Source organism: Drosophila arizonae, chromosome 2, assembly GCF_054131065.1.
Source record: "Drosophila arizonae isolate 15081-1271.41 chromosome 2, UAZ_ARI_1.0, whole genome shotgun sequence".
Lineage (NCBI taxonomy): Eukaryota > Metazoa > Arthropoda > Insecta > Diptera > Drosophilidae > Drosophila > Drosophila arizonae.
Window position 1 is genome coordinate 13,373,276 of NC_142922.1, and position 19,325 is coordinate 13,392,600.

Genomic DNA, 19,325 nt, shown 5'->3' on the forward strand with positions numbered 1-19,325 from the left:
CATAAGGCCATAATGCTCATACCACATCAGACCTATTTAGCTACAGACATTGAAGACCCCTTCGTAATGAAGTAATAAATTTCAATATTTCCAATGGACGCCAGTTAATATTAGATGTGAGTTCATGAGTTGGCAAATGTGGTAAAAAGCGACCCGAATCCTTTCATTCACAATTATTGAGTTCAAACGTCCCGCTTAATTAACCAAGCGTAGCACAAGATTCCCTCTGCTACCCAAATCAGTAGGCGAAATTGCTGAGTCAATACAATTTGGGGCACAAAAAATTCCAATGCGGGTCACATCAATTATTATAGAAGCGAGTCGGCCCACACACACATACAGATACACACATAAACAAAGCCACAAAACTTTCTGTTTACAGTAATGAAATTATGCGAGCAGTGTGAGAAGGGTCAATAGCAGTTCGCGTTTATCGAAACGCCCAACCTGCGTAGAGTTTTTAATTATTTGCAAATAAAGGCACCCAAAAGTCTTCCAATTAACGCTGCTGCCACAAACTTCTACAAAGAGAGAATGAGAGAGCAAAAGAGAGAAAGAGAGAAGAAAACAAGGAAAAGTTGTGAAAAATGAGCAAATCATAATGAATAAATGTCACACCGGAAGCGACGGAAATCTGAGCAAGTTTCCCATAATACACAACATTTCCGTCAAAGTGCCGAAAACTGGCAACGACCATTACAATGTGACCAGCACCACGACAACAATAGCAATGCCAACAACAACAACAACAGTAAATATAGGGGCATTTGTGGCAGCGTCAAGGGGTTAAAGCCGGCGAGCTCCTAATGGAAAACGTTGTTTGGCATAATAAACTTTTTGGTCCCATTGCAGAGGGCAGTAACAACAGCAACAACAGCGTGTTGACTTTGTTAATAAGTTCCGTAATAAGTTTTGCCGGGATCCACCCATTTCGCAGGATCTAAATAAGCCGCAAGAGCATAAATAACACAAGAAACGGAGCATTAAAAAATAAAAAAATTTGCTATCTCGGTGCCATTAAAACAACCGAGAAAAGCCAGAAAAAACGCCCGTCTGAAAAGTTTTCTAGTGACCCCCGTAAAGGAGCAGAAAATGCGGTTGACCGGCGAAAGAATTTTTTAAGCATGATAATGTAAAATAGTATATTAATAAACTTACAAAATAAATAATAAATAAATTACAAGTAATTAATATGAATTTGGTTCTATACTCAAAGCAATGAATAGATCCATCGCTCAATAATATTATTGTAAAATCTATAAGCACTTTTTTCAAATAAAACAGTCTAAGTCCCTTGGAAAAAATACAACTTATTTCAAAGTTAAAACAACTTTATTCTTAGCTCTTTGCAAATACCTTTAAAGTAATAAATTTTATTTTTATTATTATAGAAAAGAAACAAAAAAATAAAGTCGTAATAAACAAAAAAGAATTGTCAACTGGAGAAAGAAATCTAAATAGACTCGAATCGGGAGAAAAAAAAGTTAAAAGCTGGAGCAAAAACGAATGTATACAATGATAAAGTTCAAGCGACTGTGGCGCACCGAAGAGAAGGAAAATAGGAGAGGCAAAGCACGAGTAAAGCAAAAAGCCAGCGTATAAAAAGCCAATAAAAAGAAAAGATGATTAATTTACGCACCCAATTGTTCATTCGTCTTCCTGCTGGCTGCTCCTGGAATGTCCCTTTGTTAGCGCTGTTTCAGCTGCACCATGCCAGCCGAAACTTAATTTGATTAACTTTGAGTAGGTTCTAGCCGCCATTGTCTTTCCGGCTGCGGCTCATCAGCAATGCTAAAGTTTCCGCTGCCTTTGTAATGATGTGGTTGGTCATCATCAGCGCGGACAGTTGGTTATAAAAAATGAGAGGAAACTGTTAGCAGCAAACAGACGAAATGTGAATACCCTAAAAATATAGCGACAAATGCTGGAGAAGTAACATTAGTGTAAAATATTTGCCAGTAATAAAATAAATAAAATAAATAGGGAAAAAAAATAAATAAATAAACCTGATAAACAAATTTGATGGAGAAAAGGAAAGTTTCCATTTAGTAAACAAATGTGATAAACACAATTTATTATTTTCTTTTATTGGGCTTGAACAATTTAAAAATATTTATATATTCTTTAACTACTACAAATATTAAAATAAAATAAAATGGAAAACTAAACTTTCATCAAGTGCCCCATTTGTTAAATCCTTTTTGGTAGAACATTCAAAAACATTGTCATTTTATTTTATTTGGCTTATTGGCCTTGCAAATAGAAATAAACGAAACGAATGCTGAGTGTTAATGCCTTGGGCAGACTTTTGGAACTTTGGGCAATCGTCATTGAAGTACTTAAGTGATGTGCGCTATAAATATTGTCCTTGGCAGCCAACTGATGCTCCATAGAACTGGCAACAGTAGCAAACTAAATGTCCATTTTATTGAATTTAATTAATTCTTTTAAAGAAATTTGATGGGTGCCTAGTATATAAGACGAAAACTTGTAGATTTCTTTGTCTGAAATAGACTCCCTTATATATGAAAGTTTTGCTGTATGTCTTGACTTATGTAGTCATCAATATAAATAAATAAATTCTCGTTTCTTCAAGATGATTTCTGGAATGAAAACTATTTTAAAATTATTCCTATTTATTTTATTTATATTTCTAAATTGTTTTCACAACTTGTCGAGCATTATCTGTTCAGTTCCCTTTTCTTGATCTGAAATATAGCCCTAACAATAATATGAATAGCTCCATTAAGCCAAATCGTTTACTCTCACGCTCGCCTTTGTCTGTATTATAGTGCCAGAGCGCAGTCATAAATCTGGATGCTGTTGCCAGCCACGTATTGGCCACATGTGCACATAAATATAATTTGTTGTTGCCATTGCAGCTTAGCATTTGTGGCTAGCAATTTATTAATTGGCTTGCAGGCAAAGGGATACAGCCAAGGATAAGGATGCAGGAGCAGGAGCAGATGTAACTATATGCATATGTAAATGGAAGGCAGCAGCTGCACAAAGTAGACAACCAATTTGCAATCTGTTATGAAAAGTGTCAACAAATGTACAAGAATTTGATATTTATGCGCATTGCTACCTACACACACACACACGGGTGACTCTCACCTGGCCTGAATGGAAAGTCAAGTGTATTCTTTTGCCGCATGCTATTTGCATTTGCCAGTAGAGTGTCAATGTGATTGCCCCCAAGTGTATCTGTATCTGTATCCGTGTGTGTGTGTGTGCTTAACTGTTTAAGTGTTTGCCATGTGGCCATTGCCATCGCTTTTTATGCAGTTGCCTGCAGTGAATGTGGTCCATATGTGGCCCAGACGCGAGGCTCTCCTGTCTGCTTTGGCCCCCTCTTTCCTCTCCTCGGCCGGCGAGCACTGTTAGACCCTCTTTCGAGCGCGGTAATTGATTATCAAATTCAGCGCTGCATTTGCGGGCGCCGCCTTTTCGTATGGCACCGCAGCCTTGGCCACAAAGCCATTCTGCATGTCCTGCCACACACTCACACTCGCACTCACACATATTCAAATGCCCTTAAACGAGGAGTCTTCGTGGCTGGGCTTCATGCATACAGACATTTTTTCTCTGGTTTTATCTTGGCCGTTTGCATTTTTTGGCAAGCCGAGTGGCAGTGGCTGAGAGGCAGAGCAGCAAACATATTTTTAATGTGCAAAAATCTGTGAAATTTGTGCAATGTCGCTTAGATTGCATTTGCTCAACATATTTGATTGTGCTCGCATTCTAGATTTTTATTTCACATGTTTTTATGGCTCAATGCTCTGTTTTAAGCTAGTATAAAGCGGCTCGAGGGGTCATTGATGAATGGAATACATAAATATAGTATAGTTTGATGGCTTTTCTAATAGCTAAAGGTCTTTAGCGATTTTTAAAACATTTTCAATATTCAACAAGAGCAATTAGAGCTATTATTGGTGAAACAAAACCGTTATTGTTATCAATTTTAATTAATTAAAATGAAATTTGGCGGCGGTATCAAATGGAACAATTTTGCAATCAATTGAAATTCAATTAAAATGCGATGCCAGTTGGTACAGGGATGTTGTTGTTCACGTTGTTCTTGTTGTTGTTGTTGTTCGGCAAACGCACAAATACTAATTCGAAGAGTTTGCTTTTTAGGGGCAAGGGTTAAGTGTATTGCTGTCTGTGTTAGTGCGTTCGTGTGCAGCCTAATGGCTTTTACACCCACACAGTGCAGCAAAATCCATTAGGTTCAATTAAATTTATTCATCAATTAAAAACAAAGGCTAAACAACAACAACAAAGCTGCGAGAGAAAAAAACAGCGAGAGAGAAATGAACTTAAATTGATTACGAGCGGAAACGGAAATGCGTGTGCGCCATTCACGCAACCTTCAGCAACGCCAGCCACACCAGCCACGCCCGCTCCGCCTCCCAGCGAGTACCCTTTGCTCTGGTGGTGCACTGTGCGCAAATAAGTTAATGCCACGCCACAGACCCCGCGCTCGCCCCGTCGAGCATAATAAATTCGGTTATGGCTCAAATTATTCAAGGGAAACGCTTGAATGAATCAATTTGACAGCAGTGCCCAAGGCAGAGGCGACGACGGCTTCCATGGAGCCGAGCTCGCTGTGACCTTGTGCGGAACTGTACTCAGCTCAGCTCGACACGAAGTTTGGCCTGCGGAAAATTTTTATTGTATATGCCACGCCCACTCATCAGCACTTGACGTCCGCCTGGCATTGCTCGAGATTGTGTTCATCAATTAGTTATAAATCACACGCATTTGCCCACGTCCAAGATCCCCTTTCTCCATAGCTTATCTAGGTGCGTATGTGTGTATGTGTGTGTGTGTCTGTCAGCATGTTTTTGTGTGTATGTGTGTTTAAGCTGTAATAAATTGCAATAATTATTTATTGACATAGAAATGCGGTTTTAACCCAAACCAAAGGGCGTATACGTAATTTTGTTAGATATCTCACATTAAGCAAAATATATTAAATTTTTAATCCATAAATCATTTTAAGCAATGCTTAAACGGGGTAAAGTAAAGTCGTTAAAAGATTAAGGTGTAAGAAATAAGGTAAACAAATACAAGCATTGAAGTAAACAGAGCAGCCGAATTCTAAATCCGAAAGAATTGAATGGATTCAATTATGATTTTATTATTTTCCATTTCACTAAAAATCTATTTTATACTTTCTTATTTCTTCTACATGTATTTTAAATTTTTATACTTGGTATTTCATTTTTTTCGTGCTTAGCTCCAATGAATGAATATTGAATTTGTAAATCAGCGAAGGTGTAGTGTATATTGATTATAATTAATAATTGGCATCGAATATTAAATCATTTCCTTTGTTCTCTTATTTCAGTTTTCACTTCTTTCTTGCAGCCGGAGAGTTTCTCATTAAGTAAAGTGCGGGTTGGCAACCCGTTCCCGTAAACTTGCAATTAATAATTAAATGAAAAACTATAAATTGTTTATGAGAAAGTTTGCAGCTGACCTTATGGCTTAGCCCGTTGAATTTCCAGGCAGATTTCACTGTCTATTCACATATTCAATGAACGAATGCAATGTACGTGGCCCAGCGAATAATCAGAGCTTGATTATTTGTATAACTCATTTGGCTGAGTGTCTGCCATTTAGCCTGCTTTTCAGCCTTGGTTTGTGTCCGCTTTTGTTATGTAATTACCGCTGATATTTGCGGCGCCAAACGAGACGGGACGGGCAACGGAAGCGGAAACGGGCAAAAGGCCAGTTCTCGAGGCTTGTAGTGCCAACTGTTACAACTGTTTATGCTGGCGCTAAGCAAACGCCCCGAATAGTTGCACACGTAAACAAGCGCACATACACACGGATACACACACTGAGAGGACCAACACTCTGACAGTTGACCATCATCATCACCAGCAGCATCAGCAGCAGCAACAACAACAACAAGAGCAACAGCAACTTGTGTTGTTTCCCTAATTTGCCCACACTGCCTGCGAAAATGTCAACAGCAAACTGTGCAAAATGCATTTCCCATTCTCTAGCAACTGCAACTGTAACTGCAACTGGAACTGGGACAAAAACTAGAACTGAAGAGTTGAACGATTGCGGCTTTTGCTGCTCTGCCCAAGTTAAATACACTCGCATAAAACGAGCCAGTTGGCTGCGGGAGAGTGTATCTCTGTTTCTCTCTCTCTCTCTCTCTGTCTCTCTCTCTCTGTCTCTCTCTCTATCTCTCTCTCTGTCTTTCTCTCTGTCTCTCTCTCTCTCTCTCTCTCTCGCCTCTCTAAATCACCTGGAATCAGATTATTGCATATCAAAAGTGTTTAGCAGAAAGCGAAATAGCCCCACTCAAGTTGACTCAGATATGCTCTCCCACTCCTTTCTGGTGAAACTTGGGCTAAACATTCGTTTTACCATTCCGTTTATGGTGAATATGATGAGAAGCGAGTGATGCACTAGGATACTAATTTATATATACAATATATATTCTCAAACAATATCATCGATTTCGCTCTATCTCTGTCTAATAATTATTAGTTTAATTTATATAATTATTGTACTGAGTAAAATGATATTGATGGCGGGATAGAAGAGATTATTACTCCTTGCTAAAACTCTTTTTATACCCTGAACCCATTGAAAATGGGAAATCAGGGTATAATGGTTTTGTTAAAAGTATGTAACAGGCAGAAGGAGGCGTGGCAGACCCCACAAAGTATATATATTCTTGATCAGGGCGACGAGCTGAGTCGATTTGGCCCTGTCCGTCTGTCTGTCCGTCCGTCCGTCCGTCCGTCCGTCCGTCCGTCCGTCCGTCCGTCCGTCCGTCCGTCCGTCCGTATGTATGAACGCGTCGATTTCAGAAGATATAAGAGCTAGAGACTTCAACTTTTTTTTTAAATGTCCGTAATTACAGCGCGCATATCAAGTTTATCATTAAAAATCGATAACTCATCCCGATCTTTTTTTATCGATAAAAACCCTTATCGAAAACCAGTTATAAAATTATATCTTCTACACCCTTATTGCTAGAGTCTCCAAATTTTTAATGTATGCTTATACGCAATTTATACAATTTCGGTTTTTGTTAAAATTTACCCCCCACCCTTAAATTCACCCCCTCATCCTCACTTTTGTAAAAAGCGTATTTCAAATACTAGAGACTTGGGCTTTGGAATATACACACATATTCACCATATGATTACGCTCTAAAAGTTTCATGAAGATCGTACGTCTCCAAAAGAAGTTATTTGACAAATAAATTCTCATAGTATTGCCCACACTGCAGCGCAGCCCAAGCGCAGTCGCTGCTTACTGCGCAGTTAGCAGAGCGCAGGCTTATGCGTGCGTGTGGATGCATCTGTATGTATGTGTGCATAAAAGAAGTGCAGAATGATTAGAATATCAGCTTAGAGGGTTCAGGGTATCTCCTAGTCGAGCAGTCTCGACTAGAGTCTTCTTACTTGTTAAACATATAAATTAATAATAATGATAGAGTAGTATATTATTTGTGTTTTTTTTTTTTTTTTATTATCACTGATAAACATTCAGCAAAATCCAATAATAATCTAAGACTCCAATGAATAAATTCCACTATAGGACTGTGTTGCTGCCATTGGTTCGTTTCTCAATATCAACTTAGTTCAGGTAGATTCACTGGCTATCGAGTGTGTAGACTCATATAAGCTTCCCCTTGCTCAAGTTATAATAATATATTCTTGCTAACTCGAATAGTTTTCTGATTGATACGGATATAAGCCACAATTAATATGATGATTTATCGATTTTTCAATTAGTAAATTGAGTTTGCATGCAAAAGTTCATTGCTTCGGCAGCCACACCGACTGGGCATTATAAATGCTCTTAAATGCATTAAAGCTCGACGCAATCATCTTCGACTATGTATTAATTAAAGGAGTATTCTGCGCACTGCATGAGTTTTCACTGTTAAATCAATTAATTTGCTTGAATTCATTGCCGAGTAATTAGTCAGTGGAGCATGCTTAGAAATCGTATGTGGTTTTCCACTCTTAGTTCAAATCACTCAAAGTGTAAGCCATTAAAGAGTTAGTTAATGAATCGCAAGAGCAATTAGCAAAAGCAGAATCCACCCACTATTTACCTTTTGTAAATCAAATGAAATCTAATCTCATTAAATAGAACTTGGCAAAATTTACAATCAGCGCATAATTTAGGGGAATATTTATATAAGAACTTATTCAAATGTGTCTGCTTGCCAATCTTGATGTCTCTTATCGAATTGCGTATAAGAAGTATACTCCGAGGAGAAAGGCTGCAAATATTTTTTACTGCCGCACATTGGGTTTATTTTGACTTTTATGCTATAAAAACAATAACTTTTAAATGGAAGAAAGCATAAGAAATGTTTGCAAAATGTTTTTAAAAGATGTCAAGAAACAAAAAATTTACTTTAAAGTAAGAAATTTTATCCGATTGAAAGAAATTGGATATTTTCCAAAGCTGCCAACAAAGACCCACAGTGCCTGGATGATTCTTAGAGTCAAGCGTCATCTACTTAAACAAATATTAGCTTAAAACACACTCACACATACACACATGTCAGTAAAATTGTTACGTAATTGCAAATTGTTAAAGGGGGCAGTTAAAATTTGACAACTGTCATAAACAGACATGAAGACAAAGACGAAAGCATTGCACAGCAAAGTTAAAAGGGGAGAAAGAGAGGGACGTATGAAGAGAAATACAAGGGGATATTGAGAAACAAGGACAGAGTAGAGAGAACGAGACAGACTTCCCGAAAGGATGTTGGCACAATTAGACGATTTTGTGACTGTCATGTCACTAATTTTATAATGCAAGCCGCAGGACATAAAACGCTACAAAGCCAACGTGCTAAGGACAAGTCAAGCATTCGGGTATACCAATACACTCACACACATCACACACGCACGCAATATTTCGCTTTGCGGTTCTTTCTTTGGCCTGTTTGTCGATGTTTGTGTCAAATTGCAGCGTTGACAGCTGACACGTGGCGTGGCCAAGAATCTATTTTATTGCATGCCGCATCTCTTCGACACCCACTTGCCGCATCCGGCGACACACATTCGTGTAAGTTAAGCTTTATTATGGCCTTTAATTACTTGCCCACTGGGCCTGGCCTGCAAATTTAATGTAATTTTCCGTCTTAATTGCTAGAATTTCAAAACCGTTTGTGCTTGCGGCAGTCGCCTGTAATTTTATTACATGCTTCTCTGTTCATAAATATTAAATGCCTGTTAGGTATGTAAACTGTGAATAAAGTTAGCTTAACACAGCATACCTACATACATACATACATACATATATTCCCTAATATACACACATGAATGCATGGACGGACACTACATATACATACACACAAACATACAAATGCCCTGATCTGCGAAAATGATGATGTTCACACAAGCAAAAGTATGCATGCGAGTGTGTGTGTGTGTGTGTGATGGGTTAATGTATGCCACTTATTTGCAACATATAACCCTTAGAGTCATCAAGTTAACCAATAACAATGCAAAGAGCCCTGTATCAACACATAAAACCAACGTTTAGCATTAGCCAGCTAAGAGTTTTTCCCAATTTGAAACTGGGAGTAGTTCCATAAACGTAGACTTTAATTGATATTGCTAATGTTGTTTCAAAATGCTGCTGAAACAGCAACATTTAAGCCATCATTAAGGCCATCTTTCAGCACATTTCAAGTTAATTTTCGCCATTATCAAATTAACAAACTCTGCTTTAAAATATCATTCATATTTTATATACTTTATCTATAACATTTATTTAATATTTATTTTTGGCAATTATTATTTATGTAATATATATTCTTATTCATATATAATTATTATATATAATTCGGAATTATTATTTATTATTTATTCTGCTAAAGTAAATGGATTGAAATTAAAATAGTAACAACAGAATTCTGATTATGCTGTAATAAATTTAATATATTTTTAAATAAAACATTCGTGGAATGCAATCTACAATTTAAAGCTCTGTTTTATGGCTCTAAAATTGTAAACTGAAAGTGAACAGCTGCAGAAAATAATGAGAATTTTCATTTACACAATAGATTTTGAATATAATATGCATTAAACTACAGTCAGCTTATCCCAAATAAACATATTACTGAATTCCATGTAAATTATCATTTAAGTAAATTGCAAACTTACCCATGCACAATGCAGAGATCGTGCAAGTATTGAGGAGGCCAGCAAAAATAATATCAGTTGCATTGCTTCGCAATGAATGGACAATAATAGGGTCTGAAATTGAATGCCATAGAGACGCAGCCCAAATTGGTGTCTAATAAACACATAATCAAGCTTCATTAGCTGCAGATGCTCCAAATTGCATCAGCAGGCCCACAGCCACCCACTAGGTTGAGGGATCCACCAGAAGATAAGCATAATGGTGTACAAGATTTTCAACAAGCACAAATACAAATCATTGAGCTTTGCAGCTGGCCCACCCTTTGGACACAATAGAAAAGCAACGTAAATCGGTGACAGTTTAGTTTATGGTCTGCTACAAGTTAAGGCCCACCTGCATTACAATGGGATGCATAACCGCAACAACTGCACCTATTGCAGCAGCAACAACAACTACAATTTGTTTGTAAGGGAAATTTACTTAAAAGCAGCAACTCGAATGGAAATAATTCACTAAGCGGATTATTTTTATATAATCGTTTAAGTTATCATTAGTTCAAACTCAATCACAGTGTCATGACTTAAAGCGAATTTTTAGCTTGAATACTATTTAGTTAAATTTTTTATATATTTTGTTAAATAGACGTTGCGTTTCTCGTTGCGCGCACCGGCGAATTCCCGGTGTGTTGCTAAATTCTTTTTAAATAGTCTGTCTCGTTCTCGTCTTTGACCAAGTGTGATTTCTCCTCTACTGTCGAAACCTCTAATCATGGTCGCATATTCTTGTTCATCGAAAGCACAACCACCCTGCTGCGAAAGATTAACTAGCCGTCTCGCTCTCACCCAGCTACACCCGGGACTACGTGCAGCAACAGCTATTGCTGTCCCTCTCTTAGTGGCAGTGCATCCTTTAATCAATCGATTAACACGAATTGCCAGTCTTTCTCAACACTATTGAATCAAGAAATCATATTGTAACTTCAATAACAATCTAATTGCGCACTGATACGACATATACATATGTTATACCTCCACAAAATATGTCTTTTAGGCAGCTTAAATCACAAATATGTATTTATAAAAGTACTAACTTATATTTCTTAAAGAATTCCTTTTGTTTAAGACATTTGGAATGAGAGAATATTTTTAAATTTAATTGAGTAGAAGGTAAAATGTTTAAATGACTAAGGAATTAAATAAATTTTTATCCCAGATAATTGTTTACCTCAATTCTTACAACTTAAGTTTATCTTTAACGCTATACACATGACAATTGAAATTTGAGCTTCGTTAGCCATCGCCAAATTCACCTTTGCTGCCCCCAGGCATTGAATAGATCTTGGGCCGTAACAATATTACACGCCTAACAACCGGCTCTCAACAAAGGCAATCTGAGATATCTGGACAGCGCAACTGGACTCTGGAATTCCGGCGATGCTTAATATTGAGAGCGAAGAGGCAGACCACTAATTAGGGCAAAGGTGACAAAATGTAAAGCACGTTTGAACCAAATGCAGTTAGGGTTAGTTAATTAACTGCAAATGGGAAGCAAACTCGAGAGGCTGCAAAGTACCAGCTCAACAGCTCAACAGCTCAACTGCTTAACAGCTCAACTACTCAACTATTCGAGAGTTGGACCTCAAACCTAATTGCAATAGAAACCGCATTTGAATATTGTGCATGGCATACTTGTGTCAAGTTTATTCAGAGTCACTAAGGACGGCTTTTGGTGGCTGTTTGCGCTTGGGCTTGGGCTGCACTTGCTTCACATTTGATTTTCTTTTAATGCCTGGGCTGACTTTTTCCTTCCCCTCCACATCGTTGTCAATGTCCTCTTCATTTTGCTCTACATTGACGTTGGTGTTGCGTTTGGCGCGAGCGCCTGCCGCTCGCTTGATCGGAGGAAGCAACGGCTTACGAAATACATGATCATCTGGTCTCGAAACCTGATTGGCGGCCAGTGCAGCCGAATTGCTGTCCCCGGCTGTACAGTAGCGCGTTGGCTTCACAGTCGGTTTGCATTGATTCTTTTGCTCACGCATCTTCTCGAACTTTTCTCTGCGCTCCTGGGCCTGGTCCTCTCTGATCATGCGCTCGCGATCAAGCATCGGGTTAGTGCTCACACAGCTGCTGACCGGCTGCACATGAGTCTGGCCAAACTTCGACTCTATGTCGGAATGCAGTCTCATCTTTTCCCTGATCGGACCTATCAAATAATGGTGGCTGTTCTGGCGCACATACAGGTGATCATGCCCTAAGGGCGTAGGGTGACTGATCAATTCATAGGCCTCTGCGCCAATGTGTAGGGTCTCCGAGCCATCGGACCAGCGCACGATGCGGGTATTGGATTCTTTGTACAGTGCGCCCGTCTCCTTATCCTCACACTGGCGCCAGCGGATGGTTGTCTTCAGTCTCGAGATGAAGGCATCCCGAGACTGCCTGTCCTTAAGGTCATCCGGGAGTAGAGCGCTTTGAAACTTTTGCGCCTCGAACGCTTGCGGCTCCATAGAGTGCGGGATGCAGAAAATTCTATCAAGGCCACCCAAATGCCTCTTATAGACTGGCGGCATCACAGCCTTGAACTCGGAGCGGAGCCTCCCCTTATACGTTTCCCTGCAATGCTTTTCCAAATCCGCCACCATTGCGTCAATCTTTCGAGAGAGATCGAAAGCACTCGGTACAGGGCTTGCAGGCCGGTCCCCGTCGGTCTCTTCGGGTACGCCATCGGCATTGGCCTTCCCTCCTTTCTTGGGAGCCGATGGCTTATCCGCCTCCGAGTCACTGCCACTGTCACTGCTACTGCTATCGCAGCTGCTGCTGCTGCCGTTCTTGCTGCCGCTGCCTTTCTTACCGCTGCTGCCGTTGCTATTGCTGCTGCTGCCACACTCTTCGTCGTTGCTGAAGGACACATCCTCATTCACATCCTTTATTTCAGATATATCCATATTCTCGCACATTTTGGTCAACTAAATCAACTGACAACACGAGTTATTATATCGGAATTCGAAATAATTTTTATTTGTTTTTTCTTACCTTTTGACAGTTAAGCTTTGAGTCTAGTCTAAGAAAGCAAAGGAGACTTGATTACTTACTGCTCATGTATGTATTTCTGTATTTTATGACAGAGTTGATTTTCCAGCATATTCTATCGAGTATAATTTAACACGATTTATTTGTGACTGCATATTCAGTTTGGCACATGGAAGTGGAATAAGGTCAACAGCGCAATGAAACGCTGAAATGTCTACTCAATATTATATGCGAATAAATGTTCCGTTTCCACATATCGAATTTCATACTCGTATCAGGAGAACGTTAATGAAAATAAATATAGAGGGATTCTATATTTGAAATTCTTATTAAATTTATATTAATAATTATATTTATATCATACAAAATTTAAGATTCTGTAACTTTATTTATTTTCTTCTGCCAGTATAAAAGAGAAATTTTGGTGTTATTAAAAACGTATTCACCTCATCAAAAGTAAAACCTGAATATACAATATAATGCAATTTTTATTTACTAATTCCTGTGTGCCAATATTATCTTATGAAAACTAAACTTAATTAAGGCAAATAGAGCCTCATAAAGCCAATTATTATGTGAAAATAATCAACGATTGCGCATAGAACTCCAAAATCCTATTGTAAACAAAGACAAATCTAATATCAATATGGGAAATGTTTTATCTCACATAAAAAAGAGTTCGAGTTTTTAGCCAAAGCAAAAGTTGGTTAAATAGTTTTTAAACAGTTTGTTATTGCACCGAAATTCCGAACTGGTTGGAAGTTGTGGCATTTTACACACAGTTGTATAATGGCACACATATACATATATGTACAATTTGTGAGCTATGAGCAAATGTAAAGTAGAAACCAACAACGCACAAAAAGTTTCCCAGTTGCCCACGATCCAAAAAAAAAAAAGCAAAAGGCTCCAAAGGAAAGAAATAATATACGTAATTAAACTCGAAATTAATTTAACAACTGCCAGCGAACGTACTTACTCAGCTGAGGCTTGAGTACAATCTATAACTGAACCTGAGATACCCAGCATAGATGGAAGTATATATGTACATATGCGTGTGTGGCATTATGATATATACATAAGATATTCCAGATACTAACTTTATATTCAACAGTAAATTTTTAATATTTAATATATTAATATTTAGTAGCTTGTGCATTCCTAGTCCAGCACTCCCCACCAGGGACCCTCTTGCATAGCATTATATATGGATCTGCACACGTTTTACGTTTCCCCTCTGCACTTTTATATTTAATACTATTATGAGCTCCCGATTAATTAAAAATCGCTGTCAGTCAGCACCTGTGCGTCGAGTTCTCGCATCTGAAATATTCTCTATGATGGCAGCCAGATAATGACAAATGATTTATTCATGAATACCGCGTATGCCAAGTCTGTAAAAATGCGCATGTAAGTCCGCAAATTACTGAGTATTAATCAGCAGACGAATCCACTTCAAAGTGCTCGACGAGCAGATACTTTGTAGTCGGATCTCTGCACAAGCGAATCTCTTATTTTTCTTAAAACACGTTAATATTTCAAAAGAGAATATGTATTCAAACAAGCCGATATTCACACAAAAAGCAGAAATGTTCACAGAACTCTTTTATTTACACACACGGTTACAGAGTATTCGAATGACTCAGTGATAATGAGAGCTTAATGACGTCAAGCCGAAAGCTTTTAGATGAAAATTTCGATTAATAATTCAGACATTAAATGCAAATGTCAGAAAGCGGGGAATTCGTTGAAAGCCGAGCTCATCGCCATCAATTTGCAGTTGCAGAACTATTTTTGTAATGTCATGGAAAATTCATCAAATAAGTCGCAAATGTAATAATTTTGTGATTCGAGTAGACATCTCTTATTAATATATTACTAATAAATAATACATGTCAAGAAATAAAAAGTATGCATATTACTCTAAAGTCAGCAATACAATGTAATAAATGTTGCTAGGAAAACATATAAATAATATTATTAATAATTATAATTTTTATAATAATAATAATAATTTGTATATTTAAAGTTTAACATATGGCATTCATAATTCTATACTTCCAACTGCTGCAGGTAGCCTTCCTTTAAAATTTAAGCAATTGTCAATCATTGTGAGCAGCCTTCCTTTAAAATTTAAGCAATTGTCAATCATTGTGAGCATATTCTGCATTTTAAATTCAACTTGCAATACTCTTATTTATTTTATTTTATTTTTGTTATTTGTAAGGCGTTTGTTTCAGATTTTGAGCACACACTAGCATAGCAAACATTCACTTTGTAAATATTTGTATAATCATAATCGGATTATATCCATTTGAACGCTGTGCAAATTGTTGTCTATTTAAAGTTGCAAAATGTTACATAATTCACTAAATCTTTGAGCTGTTTCCCATTTAATGGAGTGAGAATTCTCTTACTTTTCAATTGCACACGCACTGAAGTGGGAAACTAGTCAGAAATGCAACATAAATTTTAAAATAATTTCTTCTCATGGTAAACGAGATAAAAATAATCTCCAGCAAAAGTATTTTTTTGTTTAACAATTTCAAATAATTTTCACAAAATAAAGGACATTAAGGGAAACATTCATATATATATGTGTATGTATAAATATATACGTACATATATATGTATTTATTTAACTATTTCCGTTCGTTTGGCTGCCTTGAAACGCACCACTCAAGTTTGTTAGACAGACATTAGAGCGTCGCTGCTTTTCAGAGAAAAAGTCAACTAAACATTGCACAGGCAATAGAAAAATATATGCAACTGTACGTCTTCCATATGTTACACATACACACACACACACACACACATACAAAAACACACACATAGTGAGGCGTGTTTGGCATTGCCTGAGAGCAGAGTGAATAAACCAACATCTAAAATAAATATTAAAATTTGTGCAATAAAATGCTGAGCAATAAAACGAAAAACCTTACTCTGTCTGCCTGTGTGTGTGTGTGTGGGTGTCGGGTGTGTATTTGTGTATGCTTTCTTATAAAGCATGTGCGGAAGTGGCAAGCGCCTCAAGTTGAGAAATATTAAGCTCACATTCCTACCATGGCAGCCCGCCCAGAGTCCTCTGCCCAGGCTATGTCTGCCAGTGTTGAAAAGTGCCCGGGGGTGGCAAGTTTATCGCGCTCACTAAATCTGCGCCACGGGCCGGAACTGATGCCAAAGTCCAGGAAGTCCGCCAAAGACGAAGGAGATGGCAAAAGCGCAGCTGAAAGTAATACAAGTATATATGAAGTAATGAGCGGCTGAAAGGCGACCTACAGAGTCGCCACAACAGTGAGAGAGAAAGAGAAAGAGAGAGAACAAGAGAGTGAGAGAGCAGAGAGTTGCTGTAAAAATAAGTTTAATATATCCGCATCGAGATTGCCCCAACCGGAAGTCGGCGTCTGTTGATAAAGGAATCCACTTTGCGGCTACCCTCGCCCCAAAGTATGCAACGGTTTTTTGCATTTGCCAACGCTACGTTTTTCTTACGATAGAGCAGCGCAAATATCACGAAGCCTGAGCAACTATGTGCTTGGCGTGTGTGCGGGTGGCAAGAAAAATAGTGCAACACAGAGTGCAGCCAGGAACAGGCAACACTTGCACACCTGCACACACATACACACACGCACAGCTTACTTTGCTGCCTTGGAATTCAATAAAGTTCTAGCCATGATTACTGCAAGCAAGGCAAAAGAGCAAATTCTTGCAACCTCTGCACCTGTAGCCGAAACTTACTTGTCTTGTGGAATTTAAGACAGCCTGCTGAGAAATAGAGCATTGAAGAGAGTTTTCATTAAAAGTTCCTGAATTGCTTTCAATTGCCATTGTTATAGAAATCATAATGAAAACTAATATCTCAGATACTTCGGAATTTTGTTGATTAAATGAAGAAAATATAAAGCAATTTTTAACAGACCACAAATAATTGCTGATAAATTGAATTTATTCACATTTTGTGAAATATTTTTAAATGACAATTTTTAAAACAACAATTTAGCTCTGAGAAAATCATCTTTAACCAGAACCAATTTTACTTTCTTCTTTGCTTTTATGTTTAGCTCAAATTATCAGGGGAAAGGAAAAGTTTGAATACTTATTTTTCTAATATATCAGACAAATATTATAATATATATTCAATTCTGTATCATAAAAACTATGAAATTCAGATAACTATTGAGTTATATAAAATATGAAATAAGTTAATAATAAGATATCAAATATCAAACAATATGCATAAAAAATTAAAAAAATAAATTAAATAAATTAAAAAAATAAATAAATAATTTAGTTTAGTTATTTAGTTTTAAGGAAAGTAAATCAAAGTATTTTAATTATAATTTTATATATTTAATTAAAGAAAAATAAAAATAAAAAAAAAATAAATTATTCATATTCGTCTTTGATGTATCTCAAAAAATTCTAGCAATAATATTTCATAAAAAATAAGAGATCTGCAGGAAAATGGAAAGCGGAAAACTGATTAGGCAAAAACTCAGTAAACAAGTTTATGTTTCATATTTATGCAATGCAATTAACGACGATTTCTTTGATGCAAGCCATGAATGAAAATTAAAATGACGACAGATATAAAAGTTGATGGCGACAAAGCGCGCATGAATATAAAAATGATATAAAAATGCTTTGGACTTGTGTTTGTCAAGCAACGTGTGAAAAAGGTTGTAAAGCAAAGGAAGTGCAATCACAAAAGCAGAAAAGCCACATGCAGCGCCACTTCAGTACTTGTTGTTGTTGTTGTCGTTGTAGTTGTAGTTGTTGCTGTTGTTGCTAAACGTCAGTATCAGTCAGTGCTATTTGTTGATTGTTACGAGCTGTTGGCCGTGCGAGGAACAGGCATGGGTATAATTTTATGTTCGGCTTGAAGCATTGCACAAACTGCAAAACATGTAACAATAAAGTTTTATGAAACAACAAACAGAAGGGTAACTAGTGTCCTGGCCATGTTGCAGTTGCTGCCTGCCTGCTAACTGCAAGTTGCCATTGTTGTTGCTCCTGCTGTTCCTGCTGCTCCTGCTGATGGCTGTTGCCGTCGCAGCTGCTGCTGCTGCACCTGACGTTGCGTTGAACTCTTAGCTCTGTCTGTGCCAATGCTGCTGCCGGCCATTTCCGTCAGAGAGCGCACTAAGTGCCACCCAAAACACAGACTCACACACACACACACACACGCAGACAGACACACGCAAACGCTCAAAGAGTCGCTGTTGCATAGACACCAATACAACTTTGCTTTGGCAGACGCGTTTCGCATGCAAAGTTTATAGTTAATGACGCAACTGTGGCGTGTTTGTAAAGTGTTGAAATTGGAATTATACCCTAGGGCCTGCTTGCTGTAGTCGTTGATGTTCCCTTTGTTGTTGTTGTTGCTGTTGTTCTTGTTGGAGAATGTGTTGCTGTTGCTGTTGTGTTTGCTGCTCTTACTGCAATGCATAAAATGCAATATTATGCAGTCAAGGCGCAGTCATGCTTATTGTTGTTGCAACATAGCAACAAAGACAACAGCAGCAGCAGTAGCAACAACAACCACAACAACAACAACAGTGCCAACAACAATAATGTTAATGAATACAAATACACAAGTTCAAGCAAACACCAACGACCAGCACTAGGTCGCAGCTGCAACAGCAAAAGCAATAACAACAGCAACAACAACAACAACAATAGAAACAACAAACAATTACCTTCAGCCGGAGTTGGCTTTCACCTGGCTGTGCAATTAAGCTCTATATAGAAGGAATTGGCGGCACAAGAAGAACAAAAGCGAACTGCAACAGCTGCCAAAATTGAATTTATTAAACAACTTTTCGTTGTTTAGTTATCAAATAATAAAACTATTTCAACTAAACTAAAATGTTCAAATTGCATTAACAAAATCTAAGCACAAGGCAAAGCAAGGGAATTGTTTGGGATTTTTTTTAGTTAAAACAAAGAATTTCATAACTATGAAACATCAAAGTTAACTTCTCTGTATTTTTTAAACACTGAACCCATTGAAATTGGCAAGTCAGAGTATAATGCTTTTATATTTCTTCATTTTTATTTAAGAAAAATCCACTAAATTTATTCATACACAAATTTTTATTCCTTAATTTTTAAAGGAATTTTAAAACGATCCAACTGTAATAT

At 37.5% G+C, this 19,325-nt stretch overlaps 1 protein-coding gene across 1 annotated transcript; it reads right to left on the reverse strand.

The window, feature by feature from the left end:
* Positions 1-11,823: 11,823 nt before the first annotated feature.
* LOC108610129 (uncharacterized) lies at positions 11,824-13,328 on the reverse strand. Its single transcript, XM_018002013.2, has 2 exons — positions 13,185-13,328; positions 11,824-13,126 (listed from the first exon to the last, which is right to left on the reverse strand). Exon 2 carries the CDS (start codon positions 13,106-13,108, stop codon positions 11,852-11,854), a length of 1,257 nt encoding a protein of 418 aa, XP_017857502.2. The 5' UTR covers positions 13,109-13,126; positions 13,185-13,328; the 3' UTR covers positions 11,824-11,851.
* Positions 13,329-19,325: the final 5,997 nt, after the last annotated feature.